The sequence below is a fragment of the Mytilus edulis genome, chromosome 13, assembly GCF_963676685.1.
Source record: "Mytilus edulis chromosome 13, xbMytEdul2.2, whole genome shotgun sequence".
Taxonomy (NCBI): domain Eukaryota; kingdom Metazoa; phylum Mollusca; class Bivalvia; order Mytilida; family Mytilidae; genus Mytilus; species Mytilus edulis.
The window spans coordinates 52,054,318-52,075,793 of record NC_092356.1 but is presented as its reverse complement, the minus strand read 5'-3'; the positions used below and the strand labels follow the sequence as shown (position 1 = coordinate 52,075,793).

The 21,476-nt window shown below is 32.3% G+C and overlaps 1 protein-coding gene across 1 annotated transcript in view; it reads left to right on the top strand.

Moving 5' to 3' along the window:
• Positions 1-21,476, top strand: part of LOC139499893 (uncharacterized) — a 92,216-nt gene that overhangs the window by 61,514 nt on the left and 9,226 nt on the right. Inside the window, exons 35-53 of the mRNA XM_071288522.1 lie at positions 622-787; positions 1,890-2,064; positions 3,312-3,458; positions 3,869-3,958; positions 4,567-4,673; positions 7,629-7,713; positions 8,060-8,206; positions 8,807-8,971; positions 9,393-9,491; positions 10,576-10,670; positions 11,070-11,217; positions 12,142-12,259; positions 12,945-13,146; positions 14,379-14,445; positions 16,148-16,309; positions 17,347-17,439; positions 18,311-18,484; positions 18,836-18,907; positions 19,704-19,814. Coding sequence (XP_071144623.1) covers positions 622-787; positions 1,890-2,064; positions 3,312-3,458; positions 3,869-3,958; positions 4,567-4,673; positions 7,629-7,713; positions 8,060-8,206; positions 8,807-8,971; positions 9,393-9,491; positions 10,576-10,670; positions 11,070-11,217; positions 12,142-12,259; positions 12,945-13,146; positions 14,379-14,445; positions 16,148-16,309; positions 17,347-17,439; positions 18,311-18,484; positions 18,836-18,907; positions 19,704-19,814 — 2,423 coding nt within the window. The remainder of the gene's footprint in view (positions 1-621; positions 788-1,889; positions 2,065-3,311; positions 3,459-3,868; positions 3,959-4,566; positions 4,674-7,628; positions 7,714-8,059; positions 8,207-8,806; positions 8,972-9,392; positions 9,492-10,575; positions 10,671-11,069; positions 11,218-12,141; positions 12,260-12,944; positions 13,147-14,378; positions 14,446-16,147; positions 16,310-17,346; positions 17,440-18,310; positions 18,485-18,835; positions 18,908-19,703; positions 19,815-21,476) is intronic.

Genomic DNA, 21,476 nt, shown 5'->3' with positions numbered 1-21,476 from the left:
GTCATTTGTAACTTAAAATAAACGCATTATAGATACTAGGCTTACACTAGACACATGTTTTCGTCTTCTTAAGAATCATCATTGACGCCTGAATCAAACAAGTTAAAAAGGCCAAACAAAGTATTAAGTTGATGACCCCAAATTCCAAAAGTTTTTGCAAGATCCATGCAAAACTTTTATCAGTTTACAATTTGACAGATGTGTATTTTATATCAAATATTTTGTGATAAAACAAGATTTTATGTAAAAATATGCATTGGCAAAACTAGCTACTTTAAAAGTCACTCAAATAATTAAAGTGAAAAACCTGTCTTTGTCTGTCATTCTCTTCTTATCTCACTTTAGTTACATCATTGCATTGTAAAGCTCAATTAAAGGTCATCTCTCTTATAACCATAGTTTTCTCTCTGGTCTTTGAGGGGAACCTTTATAATATGGTTTGACAGTAATTCTTTTAATATAGGACATACAAATTATTCTTTGTTGACACTTCTAAAGCTTTCTGACATCATAATGATTAGATGTAAATTGAAATCAGAACTTATTGTATAATGAGTAGCTTAAACATTATGAATTATTGACTCTTGTGATGAGAAAAATTGTGTTTATTTTTTTTTGTAGACTTACATTTGAATGGATGCCCCTCTCTGAGAACCCCTCCAAAGGAGATTGTCAGTCGAGGATTCAGTGTTGTGTATGGATATCTGAGGAGGCTCCAACAAGGATCTGTAGAGTGTAAAAGAACCAAATTAATGGTGGTAGGACTGGGAGGTGCTGGGAAAACTAGGTAAGATCATGCATTTTAAAGGAGCTGAAGAACAAAACAATATATGCATATTAGAGCTAATTTCTTAATGCATGTAGAGCAATACTTTGGTTAACTTGCTTGCTTTGTTTGTATATTGTACAATTGTAATTTGAATAACCTCTAGTTCAATCAAATTTAAATATAATACATACAGGTTTAACTATGCCTATATATATTGGTTGAAGATGTCAATCTTTATTACAAAGCTTGGGTGAACATTTATACAAACCAAAGCAAGCAAGCCACTCTACAAGCTTTAGGAAATAAGCTCTAATGGTAATAGTACAGTAATACTTTGTATTAAATGATTTCACTTACAGAAGATTTTCATGAAACATGATAGTCAATTGTTTAAATTATTGCGTCTGTCATATTTTTAGCAATAATAAAAACCTCGCAATAATTTCTGAATTTACAGTATAAGATATTATTGAGATTGCATCTACAACCAGGTCAATTTTTATACTGTGTGTTGTCTTGTGATAGTGTATTGACCTCAAATGCTTGAGTTTAGGTTGTTATCTGCCAAAGTCAAAACAAAAGACTGAAAATGGAATTTGCTGCTATTTTGACATGCACATGGCTTCATTTTGAAGTAAGAGCAAAGACAAATGGGCTTTGAGTCAGAATATTGTGTCTTTATAAGGTGACATGTCTTACTGCATACGTCTGTTAACTTTTGAACCAGCAAGAAAATTTAAATTAAAAAAGTAAAACAACAAAAATTCTGAACTCCAACTTCTGAAAATTCAAAAAGGAAATTCCATAATCTAATGACAAAATCTAAAGCTCACACACTACAAATGAATGGACATTATGTAGAAAATGGTGAATTAAACCTGGTTTTAAAGCTAGCTATAAACCTCTCAATTGTATGACCGTTACATAACATTCCATTATATTGACAAAGCAAACAGACATAATACAAGGTAAAAATAGGGTACAACAGTCAACATTGTGTAATAAATTAACCTGTTCTCGACCTGAGTATGCCTTTAACTTGCACTGGACGTTAGTTAAACTGACATATATACATCCATTTATGTTTTTGAGTACTCATTATGATATTTATATTTTGTAGTTTAATACGAGCTCTAACAAACCCAGGATATTCTTCATACCATGACTATGGAGAAAAGATTACTGATGGTATAGACATAACTAATTGGAATGTTCCTGTCCCTGATTCAAAATCTAACATCACCTATAGTGTCTGGGACTTTGCTGGACAGACTGTATATTATAATACACATCAGGTAAGGGACATTATACAATGAAACATTCTAAAGGTGAGGTGGGACTGTTAAAGGTACAAAATCTATCATCACCTATAGTGTCTGGGACTTTGCTGGACAGACTGTATATTATAATACACATTAGGTAAGGAACATTTTACAATTATTACATTACATGTATGTTTCTTTATAATATGTTATTTTGATTGGCTAACAGCAATATTGCATCATTATGAAATTAACCTACATTTCTAAATGAAATGTTGTCAACATATATGTGTTCCACCTTTAATACAGAAGTTCCAGTGGAAACTTTGTTATAAACAATGTCATAATGCCTGTACCTGATGGAACAAATATTCTATACTATTTATTCCGTTAGGAACATCTACTGTAATATATAGCTTCAACAATAAAATGAACAGGATAATAAAAGAAAAAACTTCAAAGAAATCCTGTTTTCAGGATTCTAGCAAAAAAAAAAGTATTAGTTTTGAATGCTTCTTTAATAATTTTATAGGATTGTAAAAGTGTTGACCATGCGCACATTAAAGAATGACATGCTTCCGTGTTTATTATAAAATGTACTTTCATCAACTCTTTTACATCCCAATAAATATTAAAAAAGAAGCATTCAGTTCTCAAATAAAACATTTCAAGGTTGAGGTGACTGTGTTTGTTATAACCTTGTACATCACTGATGTTCTCAGATTTGTGTATGCATACAAAAAGCTAAAATCAATTCTTTAATTAATTCTTTTATAAGAAAAAATAGTTTCTTTTTTGAAAATATCTGTTTCCTGGCTCAAATATTAGACATTTAATTCAGTTACCATCAAATTTCTCAAGGATTATTTCCAAATGTATTTCTAATACAGGACTTATTTATGATTTAAATGACACATATACAGTCAAACCTGTTTTGTCAGTTTGCCTTTTCAATTTTGGCTATAGTAATACCTATGCGTCTTTAAACATAAGTCAAAGGTCAACTCTCTTAATAAAGTAAATTTATCTGCCCTAGTACAATGTAGTATAAATGGAATCCTATGAAAGGTAAGAATTATAAAAGAAAAAAATAAATTTTTGGTTGAGAATTATATATATATATTTTTTTTTTAAATATAAACTTAGGCAGGTGCACTCCAAAGCTTTACTTAAGACTTGTATTCAATTAGTGAGTGCATCATCCAGTTAACTCATCAATAACATTGAGAAAATGAGTTTTTAACATACATTGTTATAATGAAAGCAATCTTTATTTTCAGTTCTTTCTGTCCAATAGAGCCTGTTACCTTTTGTTATGGAATATACGTCTTGGATTTGAACATGCTGGACTAGATTTCTGGTTGAATTCTATAGCTTGCCATGCTCCTAAAGCTCCAATCCTTGTAGTGGGAACACATTGTGATAAGGTCAGTACTTAATAAAAAACACATTTAATGATATATCTAATTTTGTGTTCAGAATGGTTCAAAGCAGCCAATTATTAGATAAGATCATAGAATTGTAAATTGGAGACGTACGCGGAGGTCACATATTTTGCATACTTCACCATTTTGGACTACCACCGTATAATTGGGAAAAAATTATCATTCAACTGATTTATTTTCTCAAATAAGATAAATGAAAATTCTTAAATAGATGAATATGCATATATATACTCAATCCATGAGATTGTTATAGAAACATCAATTGTTTACTTAAAATTTTAATGGACGTCTCAATTCTCATATTACATTTAATATGTTACTGTTTAAAGAATTTGGAATATATCTCAAAGATTTAATATTATTTTTTTTCATTCATTACATTTATATTTTAGGTTGAGAAATCCAGGATTCCACAGAAGGAGTTAATGGCTACCTATCCACAGATTGCTGGCTTTTATTTTGTCAGTTCTTACTCAGGAGAGGTATTCAGATTGATTCTTATCATTCACATATTACTTTGAATTGATGCCTAGCATAAAAGTGTGTACTTATCCAATTTCAGTTGACTGAAAGTGAGGGTGATTAGAAAATATTTAAATCTTCTTTTTATTACCTCGCATAAGTATGGATGATAATGTTTTGAGTGACAAACTAATAATTAATGCATGTATTTAATTTATAATCCTAGAATATACTTTGTATAACAAGTAATGAAGGGGATAGGACCTGTTTATCGGGACTCTGGGATCGGGTGTTTTTAAGCTAGGGATTTTGGGATTGACCCTTTCAGGATCTGGGAATTCTTGTTTCTAATTTTGGGATTTTGGGATTTGAATTATTTAAATTCGGAATATCGGGATTTCGTGTTTTAAAGCTCGGGATTTCGTGTTTTTAAGCACGGGATTTTGGGATCAGGACCCCTCCTACCCCCCTCAGTAATTACGTTGATGATATCTGATTGGACTCAAAATCAATGTTATAAACAGTGTTTTCATAACTTGAGTATAAGAATTAAAGTAAACTCAGAATGAAATTTGTTGTATGCAATCACTTCATACAGAGGAATAACTTTTTTCATATTTTTTTTCAGGGTATTTCCAACTTACATAAATCTCTTGTGGATGTTACACTTCAACAGAAGTATATGGGAGAGAGTATTCCTGAAGCTTGGCTGTCTCTTGAAAAATTAGTCATGAAGTAGGTAAAGGGGATTACAAAGTAAACTCTATGGCACCTTAAATTAGTTAATTACACATTTGACATGATTTTAATATTTTTTCTGTGCATTTCCGATAATTCAGGTTGATTTTTGCTTTGTTTTTTTGCAGGAGATAATAAGTCATATCTTAAGGTTTTTAATTATTTGGAGAATAGTGTGTTAATTGCAGATCTTTAATTGTTTCTGTTCAATTTGTTCAAACTTTTATAAACTCAGAGCTTTACTTTTTGTACAATCACCTGTTCTCTGTTGAAAACTGTATGTTGGTATATTGCCTTATTGAAGATTACCCCACTCTTCCTAAATAATAAATAGATATCAAAGTGTGTAAGAAGATGACCTAAAAAATGCCACATAATGGCAATAACTGTACAAATCCTTTACGACATTGAGTTCATTTGTTCATTTAGATTGGGAAATCTGACAACTCACAAAGCGTAAATGATAAAATTTATTCAGGTTATAGAAAAAAAATCAAAATAAGAATCTAAGATAGTAATGACTGCTGCTGGATATTAACCAGTAATGACTACCGCTTGATATTAACCAGTAATGACTGCCGCTGGATATTAACCAGTAATGACTGCCGCTGGATATTAACCAGTAATGACTACCGCTTGATGTTAACCAGTAATGACTGCCGCTGGATATTAACTAGTAATGACTGCCGCTGGATATTAACTAGTAATGACTGCTGCTGGATATTAACTAGTAATGACTGCTGCTGGATATTAACCAGTAATGACTACCGCTTGATATTAACCAGTAATGACTGCCGCTGGATATTAACCAGTAATGACTGCCGCTGGATATTAACCAGTAATGACTACCGCTTGATATTAACCAGTAATGACTACCGCTGGATATTAACTAGTAATGACTGCTGCTGGATATTAACCAGTAATGACTGCTGCTGGATATTAACCAGTAATGACTACCGCTGGATATTAACTAGTAATGACTGCCGCTGGATATTAACTAGTAATGACTGCTGCTGGATATTAACTAGTAATGACTGCTGCTGGATATTAACTAGTAATGACTACCGCTTGATATTAACCAGTAATGACTGCCGCTGGATATTAACTAGTAATGACTGCCGCTGGATATTAACTAGTAATGACTGCTGCTGGATATTAACCAGTAATGACTGCCGCTGGATATTAACCAGTAATGACTGCCGCTGGATATTAACCAGTAATGACTACCGCTGGATATTAACCAGTAATGACTGCCGCTGGATATAATCCAGTAATGACTGCCGCTGGATATTAACCAGTAATGACTGCCGCTGGATATTAACCAGTAATGACTGCCGCTGGATATTAACCAGTAATGACTGCCGCTGGATATAAACCAGTAATGACTGCCGCTGGATATTAACCAGTAATGACTGTCGCTGGATATTAACCAGTAATGACTGCCGCTGGATATAATCCAGTAATGACTGCCGCTGGGTATTAACCAGTAATGACTGCCGCTGGATATTAACCAGTAATGACTGTCGCTGGATATTAACTAGTAATGACTGCTGCTGGATATTAACCAGTAATGTCTGCCGCTGGATATTAACCAGTAATGACTGCCGCTGGATATTAACTAGTAATGACTGCTGCTGGATATTAACCAGTAATGACTGCCGCTGGATATTAACCAGTAATGACTGTCGCTGGATATTAACCAGTAATGACTGCCGCTGGATATTAACCAGTAATGACTGCCGCTGGATATTAACCAGTAATGACTACCGCTGGATATTAACCAGTAATGACTGCCGCTGGATATAATCCAGTAATGACTGCCGCTGGATATTAACCAGTAATGACTGCCGCTGGATATTAACCAGTAATGACTACCGCTGGATATTAACCAGTAATGACTGCCGCTGGATATAATCCAGTAATGACTGCCGCTGAATATTAACCAGTAATGACTGCCGCTGGATATTAACCAGTAATGACTGCCGCTGGATATTAACCAGTAATGACTGCCGCTGGATATAAACCAGTAATGATTGCCGCTGGATATTAACCAGTAATGACTGTCGCTGGATATTAACTAGTAATGACTGTCGCTGGATATTAACTAGTAATGACTGCTGCTGGATATTAACCAGTAATGACTGCCGCTGGATATTAACTAGTAATGACTGCTGCTGGATATTAACTAGTAATGACTGCCGCTGGATATTAACCAGTAATGACTGCCGCTGGATATTAACTAGTAATGACTGCTGCTGGATATTAACCAGTAATGACCGCCGCTGGATATTAACCAGTAATGACTACCGCTGGATATTAACCAGTAATGACTACCGCTGGATATTAACTAGTAATGACTGCCGCTGGATATTAACCAGTAATGACTGCCGCTGGATATTAACCAGTAATGACTGCCGCTGGATATTAACCAGTAATGACTGCCGCTGGATATTAACCAGTAATGACTGCCGCTGGATATTAACTAGTAATGACTGCTGCTGGATATAAACCAGTAATGTCTACCGCAGGATATTAACCAGTAATGACTACCGCTGGATATTAACTAGTAATGTCTACCGCTGGATATTAACTAGTAATGACTGCTGCTGGATATTAACCAGTTAACAACCAATCAATCCAAGTACTATAGGACACACAATAAATAATGCAAATCCAGATACATTCAGATAAGAGTTTCTAATTATTTCAGCAACTATCAAAATGAAGAGCAGCAATAAGATGAGTGCATGTTCCATTGAAATTGTGGCTGCTTCCTGGGTTTTTTATAACTTAGAATCACATTTTCAATTACATTAGTCCTTTCCAATCAATGATAATCTAAGGAAGTCTTATGTTTGAGTTATCACCTATTCAAAAAGAAATATACTCTTCAAAAAAATATAAACCCCATGGAAAAAGAATTATAGAATTAGATGATTTTCTTATTTCCAGACAAAGAGAAAATAAGTTAGACCTTATTCCATTGAGTGATGTGAAGACTATGAGCAGTAAAGTTGGTATTCTGGACGAGGCAGAGGTATATAAATTATTACCATATTTCTTGCATTATTGTACAGTATATAGAGAATATGATGCAATAAAATATCAATCTTAGGATTTGTTATTTAAGCTAGAGGGTTGATATTAGTTCATATTTATAATGCATATTTTACCACGCATTGTCTGCTGCAAGTCCAATGGTGTTTAAAATAAGATAAGGTAAGATTAAGGAATTGGATAAATTATGGGTGATGCAAAGTATTTTATATTGACAATTGTATCACAAGTTGTTAAAATAGGAGTAACATTTTTTACCCAAATTCCAAAATTGAGATGAAAGTTGTATTGAACAGATAGTAATAATTTATACCTTTACATTTCAGCTGATACAAGCAGTCCAGTTCTTGCATGACTTGGGATCTTTGCAGTTCTTCAACACAGAATTCCTAAGGTCACTAGTAGTTATTGTTCCACAGTGGATAGTAGATGTGATGGCATGTGTAGTCACAGTACATGTTGGACCCATTCAGGTAATTTAACAGGCCCAATTTAACCTATTTAGTTATACCTCAATTCTTCCAAGTGGGTAATGATAAGGTGTCAATTCCAACTTCTGTATATGCTATTCGTCTTGAATTTGAAGACATAATTTCGTTAATCACTTAAATAATCTTACTGGCATAATATACTTTTGAACCTCATATTTCATTTCCAGGTATATAGCTAAAGTTTGAAACTAACTGATTGATAAAATGTGAGATTATCTGCCATAGTAGATAAAAATAGGTTAAAAATCAGAAATTCAGATGCCCTATGTATAAAAGGGGAAAACTCAATTAATTCCAAATTGATATCCTGTAGTACACACATACTGCAAATTCAGAAAGTATTGCAAATTTTTGAAGAGTGGATAAAAATGTGAGATTCATAAAGGGGATATTAGGAAAAGCTGTATACAGATATATGTTTCATATATCAGATTGCGAGTTCTTATTGCAATAATCACCCAGTTGCATATTATTCCCAGTAATAAAACCTCCCAATAAATTCTGAATTGTTTACAGTATATGAATGTATGTATGCCAAAAAATAAAAATTATTAACATTTCTTGAAAAAACTGTTCTTACAGGAAGGCAAACTGTTACATAAAGACATGAAAGTTGTTTGGAAGAGCTACCCAAAGGAACTGCATCCCTGGCTGCTCAGGTTAACAGAGGAATTTGATCTGACTTTCCCATTATCTGATGAAGAGGCCAACCTGGTGCCCTGTCTTCTCCCTGATACTGTTGTAGAGGTAAATATCTATTTTCTTTTAGTATGATCTTTCAGATACTTACCTCCTGTTTGATAATACTTTGCTCAACTGGTTTGAGTTGTTAATTTTAATTAAGTGTGTATAAAAAGGAGATGTGCAGTGATTCCCAATGAGACAACTCTGGACAAGAGACCAAATGACACAGAAATTGATAGCTAAAGACCAGCTTTCGGCCTTCATCAATAAGCAAAGCCCATTCTGCATAGTCTGTTGTAATGCACTTTCAAATATGTCAGAGATCTACTTGTTGTTTTCTGGTACCTTGAAATAAAATTTCACCAACATGTGCATTCTTTCTGAAAATGATATTGTATTGAAATCAATTAAATCATTATCATAAAATTCAAGTTTGATCATGGTGTTAATTGATATATCTGCTCATTATTTTTTTTGATTTTAGGTTCCCTGGCCTGCCATAGAAGAAGATTCAGATATAAGAGAAACAAAGGCCATATACAACTTCAAATATCTACCAGCTGGACTTTTCAATAGAGCACAGGTAAAAAATATTGTCTGTGAAATGAAATCCAATGCAACCCAATAAAAAGCCTCAGAATACAAAATTGTAAACAAAGCAAACAAAAAACTGCCAACAAGTCTGAATATAAAGATCATGTACAAGAGCTTTATTGTGTGACATGTTAACATGTTAAGATTTATATTAAAATTCAATAAATAGATATAGGAGGATGTGGTATGAGTGCCAATGAGACAACTCTCCATCCAAGTCAAAATTTTGAAAAGAAAAAAACATTGTAGGTCAAAGTACGCTATCCAACACTAAGCCTTTGCTCACACCAAACAGCAAGCTATAAATGCATTGATTTTAAGTTTTTTGAAACATTTCATGTTAAGCTCAGGTGGCCCATGTGTGCTTCTCAAGTCATCTGATTACTTTGTATTGATTTTATAAAAAATGTAAAGTAAGGGATACAGGCTCCTTGGAGCCTCTAGTTTTATGTCCTTACCAAAATGTTCTTGAGTCAATTGTCTTAATTTAACTATGTATGTCTTTCAGTATCTTTGGAGCCTCTAGTTTTATGTCCTGACCAAAATGTTCTTGAGTCAATTGTCTTAATTTAAATATGTATGTCTTTCAGTATCTTTGGAGCCTCTAGTTTTATGTCCTTACCAAAATGTTCTTGAGTAAATTGTCTTAGTTTAAATATGTATGTCTTCTCAGTATCTTTAGAGCGTCAAGCTTTATATTATTACCAAAATGTTCTTGAGTAAATTGTATTAATTTGAACACTTTTGTCTTGTCTGTATCGGTAATCTCTCTTTCACTTCTTATCACCCCTAATGAATTAAGACTATTTACCAGTTTAGTTTATTTATCAGAAGCAACAAGACAGGTACCTGACATGTGGAGCAGGATCTGCCTACCCTTCCAAAGCACCTGAGATCACCCTCCAGTTTTTGGTGGGGTTTCTGTTGCTTAGTTTTTAGTTTTCTATGTTGTGTCTTGTGTGCCATGGCATTTTCAGTTTTCTTTTAATCTATTAGTTTTGAATGTCCCTTTTGTATCTATCTCCCCTCTTTTACACAGAATTACACGAAATATAAACACTTAATAATTTTAGGTAAGACTTCATCAGTTTGCAGAGAGTGGACAGTTATGGAAGAAGGGGATGTTTCTGAAAAAGAATGATCATATAGCTGTTATCAGACAGAAAGGGTAATACTTCTCTTTAATATGTTAAATAAAGGAATTTATAGACAACAATCAAAGACCTAAGATGAAAACACATTACTTATTTTTATGCAAGTTATATTTATTAATTTCTTGTTATAAGACATATGTATTAAGAGCATCATAGAGCCTTTTCAGAAAATTCAAAACAAAATAATGATTGTTTTCATAAATATAAATTTTTTAGAAGATATGTAATATTTATCTATAAATTTCAGCCTATATTTGTGATTTATTTATTAGTTCTTCTTTTTTTTCTTTTGGAATGAAAATTATACAACCAAAGTACAAAAATGTATATTATAATGTTTTCATATGCAGTACTTGAAATAGAGACTTAAAATTATTAGAGCAGGTAATATGAAGTTTTTCATTTAATTTCAGACAGACCATTCTAGAAGTTAAAGCCCAGGGTTATAGACCAGAGAACATTCTGTTTCTAGTGGATGAAGTCATATCCACATTGATAGCAGAGTCATATTCAGGAGTTTACTATGATCTGATGATTCCCTGTATAGAATGTCAAAATCTGGTAACATATTTAATTGCTATACACTACTTACTTACTTTTCTTCCATTAAAAGTAGATAAGTGATATTAACATTTCACCCCATTGTTGAAAGAGATATAGATTCTACTACTGCATCAAGTGTGATACAATATTTATCCTCTTGAGACAGTTAAATTTTCAAATTTAAAACTTGAGGCTCGCTGTGAGTTTTAAATATTTAAATTAAATTGTCGAAAGTGGATAAATATCCTATTACACGAGATTTGGTGGTGTAATCTGTTTTTCTAATGAATTTAAAACAATATGCAGCTACGTTCTTCCTTCTTTTCAAATGATCTCCAAAAAGAAGTGTTCTTTCCTTGTGAATTTATCAGGCATGGTCGCCTTTTTTCAGCTTTGAACATTATAAATCCAGAAAAGGGCTTCAGACACACAAAATTTATGCTCTATGCTCATTTTAACATGAGTGGCATTATATTTGTCAAATATGGTCAAATATAATGCCTACTCACGTTAAAATGAGCATAGAGCACGACAAGAAGGAATTAAATAGATTCTAATAGGACAAATATAGTATTTTATAGGTCGAGGTGTACAAAAATACCTTAAAAATGTTAGGTTGTTCTCATTTCCTTCCGGTGGAGTCTACATTACATTTTTAAAAATTAAAATTAGGGTAAATAAATGTTGTTTTATAAAGAAAATATAAAATAAGTTAATGTAAAATGCTAAAATGTATGTATTTTATAAGAGTAACAATGAAAATAACAAAAATATAAACAACAGATTTGTGGACATGTGTCAAACATACCGGTATTTTGTGCGAATTAGAACAAGAGCTTAGTATTCAAAGTGTAATTATGAAGGACATCATATTAGAATTTCATTTTTTATACAGGTTTTAATCAAAACATTTTAATATTGTTTGAATAATACACATTTCAGGGTATGGTTGATCCAAGTATGTTTCCATCATCAAAAGTACACAGGGCAGTAGAACTAAATGCTCCATTCTTACAATGTGATAAAATGTTCCACGTTCTCTCTATACCAGAACTCAAAGGTAAGTACACAAAGCAGTGGAACTTAATGCTCCATTCTTACAATGTGATAAAATGTTCCATACTCTTTCTATACCAGAACGCAAATGTAAGTACACAAAGCAGTGGAACTTAATGCTCCATTCTTACAATGTGATAAAATGTTCCATACTCTTTCTATACCAGAATTTAAATGTTAGTACACAGAGCAGTGGAACTTAATGCTCCATTCTTTCAATGTAATAAAATGTTCCACGTTCTCTCTATACCAGAACTCAAATGTAAGTACACAGAGCATTGGAACTTAATGCTCCATTCTTACAATGTGATAAAAGGTTCCATACTCTTTCTATATCAGAATTTAAATGTAATTTAAATTTATAGGTTATTTTATCACACTTTTTGTTTTTAACTGCTTTTCAGCCAGCATAGACTTCCATATTAGCTACAATGCTAAAGGGTTAATATTGATCGAGGGTTGATAATTATAACATTGTGATATGTAATATGAAAAATGCTATATTACATGTATATTAACGGTTGTACATATGATATAGTCATTTTTATGTTTGAACTTAGGAATCAGCAACTACTATATAAAAATGTAATCCAGTCTTTCTGTGAGATCTAATGTATTGAACAGTTGAATAATGTAATGTATATGTTTTATTTTCTGTGTGTAATAATTTTAACCCATGTTTTTATCAGCTCTAATGCCACCAAACAAGACGACAGAATTTGATGAACATTTACGTCGCAGTGTGTTTGAACTCAAAGATTTAGGAGAGGATGTTAACATCAGTGTTATATTTTGTTATTCCAAGAAAAATGTTCCTGATCTCGCCCAGGAAAATAAACTAGTACATCCTGGTAACATAGTGGAGGACCTCAGGAAAGATGGTTTCAATGTGTAAGTCATTCCATTATTATAATGAGAAATGAACATAGTTTATTAAAATCATATAGATTATCTCCCCTTTAAGGTGGGAGACTTGCATGTTTTACTCCTAATAGAAAAACATAAATGCCCGAGAGAAGTATTTTAGTTTCAAAGCAAGTTGAAACATTCAGCTCATATTTCCATTAAAAGACAGCTCCTGTTTTGGACCGAAATTATAGCGCTCATGGTCGTTCATTTAAACCTGTGTAGGCATGGTAGACTAGACTACTACTTGTCCTGTTGAAATTTTGATTACAAAGGACAGCCAACTTCAATGCCAAATTCCTGCAGATTAAATGCACATGTATAAAACTGAGTGCAACATGCTTGTCTTGTAAATAGAAAAAATATTTAATTAAAAAACTAATGAAAGGAGAGTAAATCATAAAAATAACAACTCAATATATAAATGTCAAATGAAATGCAGATTAAACAGTTCTTCTGCTGTTGTCTGCTCTATGGTCGGGTTGTTGTCTCTTTGGCACATTCCCCATTTCCATTCTCAATTTTATCTGAATTTTAAAAGAATTGTCAGAGTAGGGCTACAGTTGTTACATATGTTCTGAATTGGAGTAATTCGTGGCCTGACAACTTAAAAAGGCAATTGCATGACAAAAAAGTTATAATTTGTACCGGTATTAAGTGTGTATGACCATAATATGACGAGGCATAAAAATTATGTAAAATAAATTCAATATAACATGATGATAGTAACGTTAAACTATTTTTGAAGTTTATACCAAACTTTTATTGTTAAATCATTGTTATTCATTCTTATTTTTCCAATTATGTTAACATTAGAGATAACTTTTAACTTTTTATGCCCAACCTACGATAGTAGAGGGGCATTATGTTTTCTGGTCTGTGCGTCCGTTCGTCCGTCCGTACGTCCGTTCGTTCGTCCGTTCGTTCGTCCATCTGTCCCGCTTCAGGTTAAAGTTTTTGGTCAATGTAGTTTTTGATGAAGTTGAAGTCCAATCGACTTCAAACTTAGTATACATGTTCCCTATGATATGATCTTTTTAATTTTAATGCCAAATTAGAGGGTTTACCCCAATTTCACGGTCCACTGAACATAGAAAATGATAGTGCGAGTGGGGCATTCGTGTACTGGGGACACATTCTTGTTCTGCATTTTTCTATTCCAACTTATTTTCCCTTTATTTATTGTGATAATTTTATCATGCTTTTGTATTTTATAGGACTATATGTGACAATCCAGAAACTGCTGATGTTGAATCTCTCACCATAGCATTTAAAAGTGCTCAGGTAAATATTGATTATAATGACATGGAAATATAATCCTTTGAAAACCATATATATTTTATATCTAAATTGAATTCAACATTTTACACATAATATAAAGTTTTCTGATCAGCCTTAAGTATGTATACCAATGGCATTGGGTTACTGTCCCATTGTGCAAATGCATTATATATATATCCTTGTATTCATACCTCTGATAGCGGTATTAGCCTGCTCTTTTTTTAAGTCTACAAGGGTATCTTTTACATGCAAGTTATTTTCTCTCCGGAGCTGGGATCAAACCAGGAACCTTTGTGTTAGCAGTCTAATGTGCTAACCACTAAGCCACAGTTAAACATCTAAAACTCTTGTTAATTTTATTTTTTAATACAAATGTTTATGGTTTCAAAAAGCAAAACATTCATAAACTTAGTATGAATTTGTGTATTTTTATTTTTCAACTGGTTAAAGGTAGTTGGCAGCTTTTTAGGTGAAAACACACGAAATTAAAAAACCTTTGTCCAAATCTTGTTTTCTGTAAGGGTTGAAATTAAATCATTATTTGTTTTCTTAGTCAGACTCACTAAGGAATTTCTTATCCCAGGCGTTGATTACCTTAACCTTATTTAGCACTAGTTTTTTGAATTTTGGATCCCCAATGCTCTTCAACTTAGTACTTGTTTGGCTTTATAACTATTTTGATATGAGTGTCACTGATGAGTCTTATGTACTTTGTAGACAAAATGCGGGTCTGGCGTATTCAATTATAATCCTGATACCTTTGATAACTAATTATACTATTATACTGTTATACAATTACCTGTAGAACTATAGCTCTTACAGTCCTTGTGATTTTACTTGGCAATTTGTGGACCATAGATTGTGACTTGTCCAAAAATATCACAAGAATCATAATTTTGTATTTACTCTTTCAACTTAAACTTGTACAGAACAGAAAACAAAATCTTTAGATGTATATTCTGTATTTAAAACAGAATTCATGTACAGCTACAAAATGCAGGCAACTACAACTAGTAATCATACTAAGAATAAATGTCTACTTGATAAAGTTGTCAAATTGTTGTAATAATTTTTTTGTATGCAAATGTATAATCTAGCAAAAAAAAAAAACAAGAAAAGAAAAATGTTAATTATATAAAAATTCTAGATCCGGAACTGATTTAGAGAAATAATTTTACCTATCACTGATAAGCGTGGAGATAACGGTATTTGTTATCCACTGGGTTTTTTTATCGTTAAAAGAAAAAAAATATTTACATACTAATTTTTTCAGAATTGATACACATATATATTTCAATATTTATTCATACATACCTATGAATTGCTTATATTAATCATAAATCACTATTAAAAACTGGTAATTTCCAAACCAGGAAAAGATATGAATACAATAATAGAAAACCGATAACGGCAAGCGTGAATTATTTCCGGAAACTTTTTCTTTCCAAACAAACTAGATATACATTTTGATATCTTGGAATTTCATATATACTTATTTATTTACGGTTGAAAATGACATATTTATAATATAGTTTAGATAAATTGTAAGGTATTATTGTTACACAAAGAGAAATCATTGATTTCTTGTTATTAAAATAAAGATACCCTTCGCTAGAATGCTGGACTAGTGAAGTCAATTGTTAACAGCAAGCAATATATTGTTGAATAAAAAAAAAAAAAAAAAAACTTGTACAACTGTTTGCAGGTGATCCTGTTTGGAGCATCAGATGAATTTTGTGCAGATGAAACCTGCAAAAAGTTGTTAATCTTTGCTAAAGAGACACTGAATAAACCAATACTTCTAGTAGTGCTTGGGAGCAGTTTAAAGTTTTTGGAAACCAGTATTGGGCTCAATATTGCTGATGAGGTAAGTAAACTATTTATTGGATTGGTATCATCTTCTATTGTTAGGAGACAACAATTCTAAAATTACAAATTGAGTGCATTAAATGGCGTTGATTAACAATTTGTGTATAGAAGAACATTTTGTTTTTCAAGTTAGGCTTACTCAACAGTTTGCAATTGAGGAAACAAGTGTACACTTAATATCATATCTAATAGTACATATTTTATTGTCCAAAAAACAATAGGATCAGACACAATTTTTTGAAACTTAGAACACCGTCTTCATTACATACAAATAGTAAATAATCTGATGCATATAAATAGCTGTAATAAAGTTATGCAAATTTGCATAATTGGATAATTGGTAAATAGTATGAAATTTAGAATAAATCACAATGTTTTAAAAATTTATATGATACATGTTATTTACTGAAAGTAAATTATGGAATGTTACTGTTCTGGTGCAAACATGTATTCATGTTAATTAAGGTAGAAAAAAAGTTTGACAGAATAATAGATTTTTTTAAAAACTTTCATAGGTTGTCTTCAACATGGAGCCCTGGCTCACACTGAAACAGCAAACTTATTAAAGAGCCCTTAAAATTACTAGTGTAAAGCCATTAAAACTGGAAAACCAACAGTCTTATCTATATAAAACAAAAGAGAAACACATATGAACCACATCAACAGACCACAACTACTGAACATAAGGCACATTCAGTTATTGGTATGAACAGGCAAACTTTGATTTAAAGGTCACTGCATACTTACTTTGGTTAGTGTACAACTTTATTTACTGTAAATTCAGAAATTATTGCTTTCATTTATGATTGGATTTTGTCAGTTTAGACTTAAATGCGATTTTGATTTTTTTACGATTTTGAGAAAAATCCTGTTTGATTCATATAAAATATTTCAAATGTGAGTTAGAATTATTGTGTTTACAACTCTGTCGCATTTTTAGCAATAACAAAAACCTCACAATAATTTCTGAATTTACCGTATGTGATTGTTTTCATTACTTTTAAGAGTTCTTACATTTAAAAATGTGTTTTGCAGGTGTTTGTGAAAATGACAGATGTTGGTAGGTACGAACCAAAGATTAAGGAACTTAAAGCAGCATTAAAGAAAAAGAAGGGCAAAGGGGCATTGGTAAGATATATTTAAAACTATTACAGCATCTGTGATTGTACCTCAATTGCATGTTAAACCAGATGCGGGGTTTTCTCGTTGTGTTCAAGACCTGGTGGTGGCCTTGAACTGTTATCTGCTCTTCGGTCAGCTTGCTGGGTCTTTGACACATTTCCCATTTCCAACTCAATTTTATAATGTACTGTCAACATTGAAAAGACAAGGTGTTGGACATTATTGCTTATTTCTCAATCACACAAAATGTGTAAAAACATCATCTGCAGATATAGTTTGTAAAAATGTCCATTTTTGATGTGAAGGGCCAACTTATTGTTAGATGTGCAAATTCAGTATGCTCATAAAAAGATTTTGCATAGAATTTTGGAAAGTATACATGTTTTTGGTATCAGTGCTTTTTTTAACACTTTCCAAACGGTCTTAATATATTCATCACTTTGAAAAGCATGTGATTAATTCTATACATATGTTGACTTTATATAATGATTCAACTAATAATACAGTGTATGAAGCAAAGCTGAATATTGGTTGTTGGTGTGAACTGTTTTTATTTATGATTATTATACCCTGACTTTATACCTCTGCTTTTAAAAAGTCAGCGTACCGGTATACTGTTTTACCTCTGTCTGTTCATCCGTCCATCCCATAGATATTTTCATTGCATCTTTCTAAAGAACTACATTATAGAGATATCCGAAACTTGGTTTCATGGTTTATATAAGTCAGCTATACAATGTGATGTGTTTTCAGATTCTTTACTCAACAACTTCCTTGGAGGGTGGGGGTATCATCAGTGAGTAGCTACGCTCACAGTTTCATTTGCGTCCGTTGTCCTTTTAATTTATTTTCAACTTTTAACCCTGGTATTTTGCAGGATGATAATCCTCAGTGTTTTATTAGTTACTGTTGGGCTAACTCAAAAGACGCAATAGCCAAAGGAACCGCAAAGCTAGAGGGCGCTGTAGGATTTGGTGACCCAAGAGAACTAGCCACAAAATTACAAGCACAGAAAATACCTTGTTGGTTAGATATACAGAGAGTTGGTAATGTAAGTCGGTAAAATAAATAGTTACAAATCAGCTTAAAAAACAGTCAAATTAAGATTTTTAAAACTTTTAATGATAACAGTATGCAAGACAGTTATCGATTGACCACCATTTTCAAAAATGACTGCCAAGCACATGCAATGATTCATTGGCATTGTGCTTAGATTTTAACAAAACTTTTTTATTTACATAGCATATATTCTGAACTTATTCTAATGTCAAAATTTACAAAAAATTATACCGTTTGAAAATATATTGCTTTGTTGGCTTTAGAATTCCATGTTAGCTTTAATTATTGATGCTGGATTATTTAATAACATAGCTGATAAAATGCTTGTTTGTTTATTATCTAGTCTGGATTGTTTGATGACATAGCAGACGGACTGAGAAAGGCCAAGGTCATGGTTGCATGTGTATCAGATGAGGTAATATTTTTAAAAAATATTGTCATTAAAATAAGTGAAGTTTGAAATAGTTGTAAGTTATAGGAGACGTTGGGATTAGTGTAATCTAAAGAATATTATATTGTTTATAGTGGTCTGGGTTTGTTTAAGGGTCTCACTGATTCTTAATGTGATACATTTCCTTTTTAACTTCAAAGTATAAAGCAAATCCCACCAATATCTAACAACTACTAATTGCTATTCCTTATAGAGAAGAAAGAGATACCAAAGGGGGGTTCTGATCCTGGATCCCGCTTACTGTTTTGTTGCTTCCCGCACCCTGCTTACACTATGTACGCAAGCAATTCTCATTTTTTTTGTAATTTCCTGTGTCCTGCTAGACTTCATTTCCCGTTTTCAGGGCACAATAATTTGACTTTCCCATGTCACGCTTTCAAAAAAATCGGCAATCCCGTGTCACCCTTAGACCTTAATGAGACCCACACCAAAGGGATGGGATATTCAAACTCAAAACAAACTGACAATGACATGTCAAAAAAGAAAAGACAAACAGTACACAAACCCAACCAGGGGGTTATCTCAGGCTCTCAACAAGGGTAAGCTGATTCTGCTCCACATGTGTAACCGATGTGCAACTCCTATAAAAAAATGTTTATAAGTATCACGCATCACCCAACAACAGTTTGGTTATTGATTCTTAATTAACTCCAAGTCATCCATATGTATTTTGTTTAAATCAACATATATTACATATTATATAAAAAGTAGTGAGAATATCTGTTCTTAGTACTGATTGGTGTTTATTTACGTTTTACAGTATGCTAATTCAAAAAATTGTAAGATGGAGTTTAGATTTGCTGTTGCAAAGCTGAAGATACCTACTGTGTTAGCAGTTGTCGGTACAGGGTATAACTGGGAAAGATCAGAGGTAAGTTAAAGAATTATATAATTACTGTATCAAAGCAGGAAACACCTGTTGATATCATATGATAGGCTGTAGTCAGGTTTTATGAAATTTCCTGTATTTAGGCTAGATATACCAACTGTTCCTAGGCTTACAGTTAAAATTGGCACAATTAGAGTTCAGTTACCATAGTTGCACTGATAAAACAAAATTACTCAGCATTAATAAGTGCTGATAATCTTGGAAAGAAAAGTATACATGAACTTGTTTTATGTGGAACAGCCTGTAGACCATCATCAGGTTTTAACATTTGGTGATTTTAGTGATTTATCTCCCTTTGATATAATAGTATATCGTGTAATCTGTACACTTTATATCTCCAGTTACAGAGATTCTACATATAATAATAAAAATTGATTTTGTTAAATATTAATTTATCTCTGAGTTATCCATACAAAGACAGATTTACCACTGGACATTTAATTAATCAAATTATTAAGGCACCAACATTAAAAAAAACAATTATGATATACATATATATATAGAACAAATCAATTATGATTCACATGTGCATAACAAGTAGATGGTACTTTTCGTCACATCTAGAGGTTTTTCTTTTGTCTTTCTCAAGAGATTGTACATATATTTGTGTTTGCTCTGCTTCATTGAATGTTTTTGTTGTTCTAGATTTGTATGTTAGCAGTGGGGTCTAAATGTCTCAAAATCATGAATAAATTAAAATGCTTTTGTTGTTCTAGATTGGTAAGTTGGCCGTGGGGGTCTAAATGTCTCAACATCATGAATAAATTAAAATGTTTTTGTTGTTCTAGATTGGTATGTTGGCCGTGGGGGTCTAAATGTCTCAACATCATGAATAAATTAAAATGTTTTTGTTGTTCTAGATTGGTATGTTGGCCGTGGGGGTCTAAATGTCTCAACATCATGAATAAATTAAAATGTTTTTGTTGTTCTAGATTTGTATGTTAGCAGTGGGGTCTAAATGTCTCAAAATCATGAATAAATTAAAATGCTTTTGTTGTTCTAGATTGGTAAGTTGGCCGTGGGGGTCTAAATGTCTCAACATCATGAATAAATTAAAATGTTTTTGTTGTTCTAGATTGGTATGTTGGCCGTGGGGGTCTAAATGTCTCAACATCATGAATAAATTAAAATGTTTTTGTTGTTCTAGATTGGTATGTTGGCCGTGGGGGTCTAAATGTCTCAACATCATGAATAAATTAAAATGTTTTTGTTGTTCTAGATTTGTATGTTAGCAGTGGGGTCTAAATGTCTCAAAATCATGAATAAATTAAAATGCTTTTGTTGTTCTAGATTGGTAAGTTGGCCGTGGGGGTCTAAATGTCTCAACATCATGAATAAATTAAAATGTTTTTGTTGTTCTAGATTGGTATGTTGGCCGTGGGGGTCTAAATGTCTCAACATCATGAATAAATTAAAATGTTTTTGTTGTTCTAGATTGGTATGTTGGCCGTGGGGGTCTAAATGTCTCAACATCATGAATAAATTAAAATGTTTTTGTTGTTCTAGATTGGTATGTTAGCAGTGGGGTCTAAATGTCTCAACATCATGAATACATTAAAATGTTTTTGTTGTTCTAGATTGGTATGTTAGCAGTGGGGTCTAAATGTCTCAAAATCATGAATACATTAAAATGTTTTTGTTGTT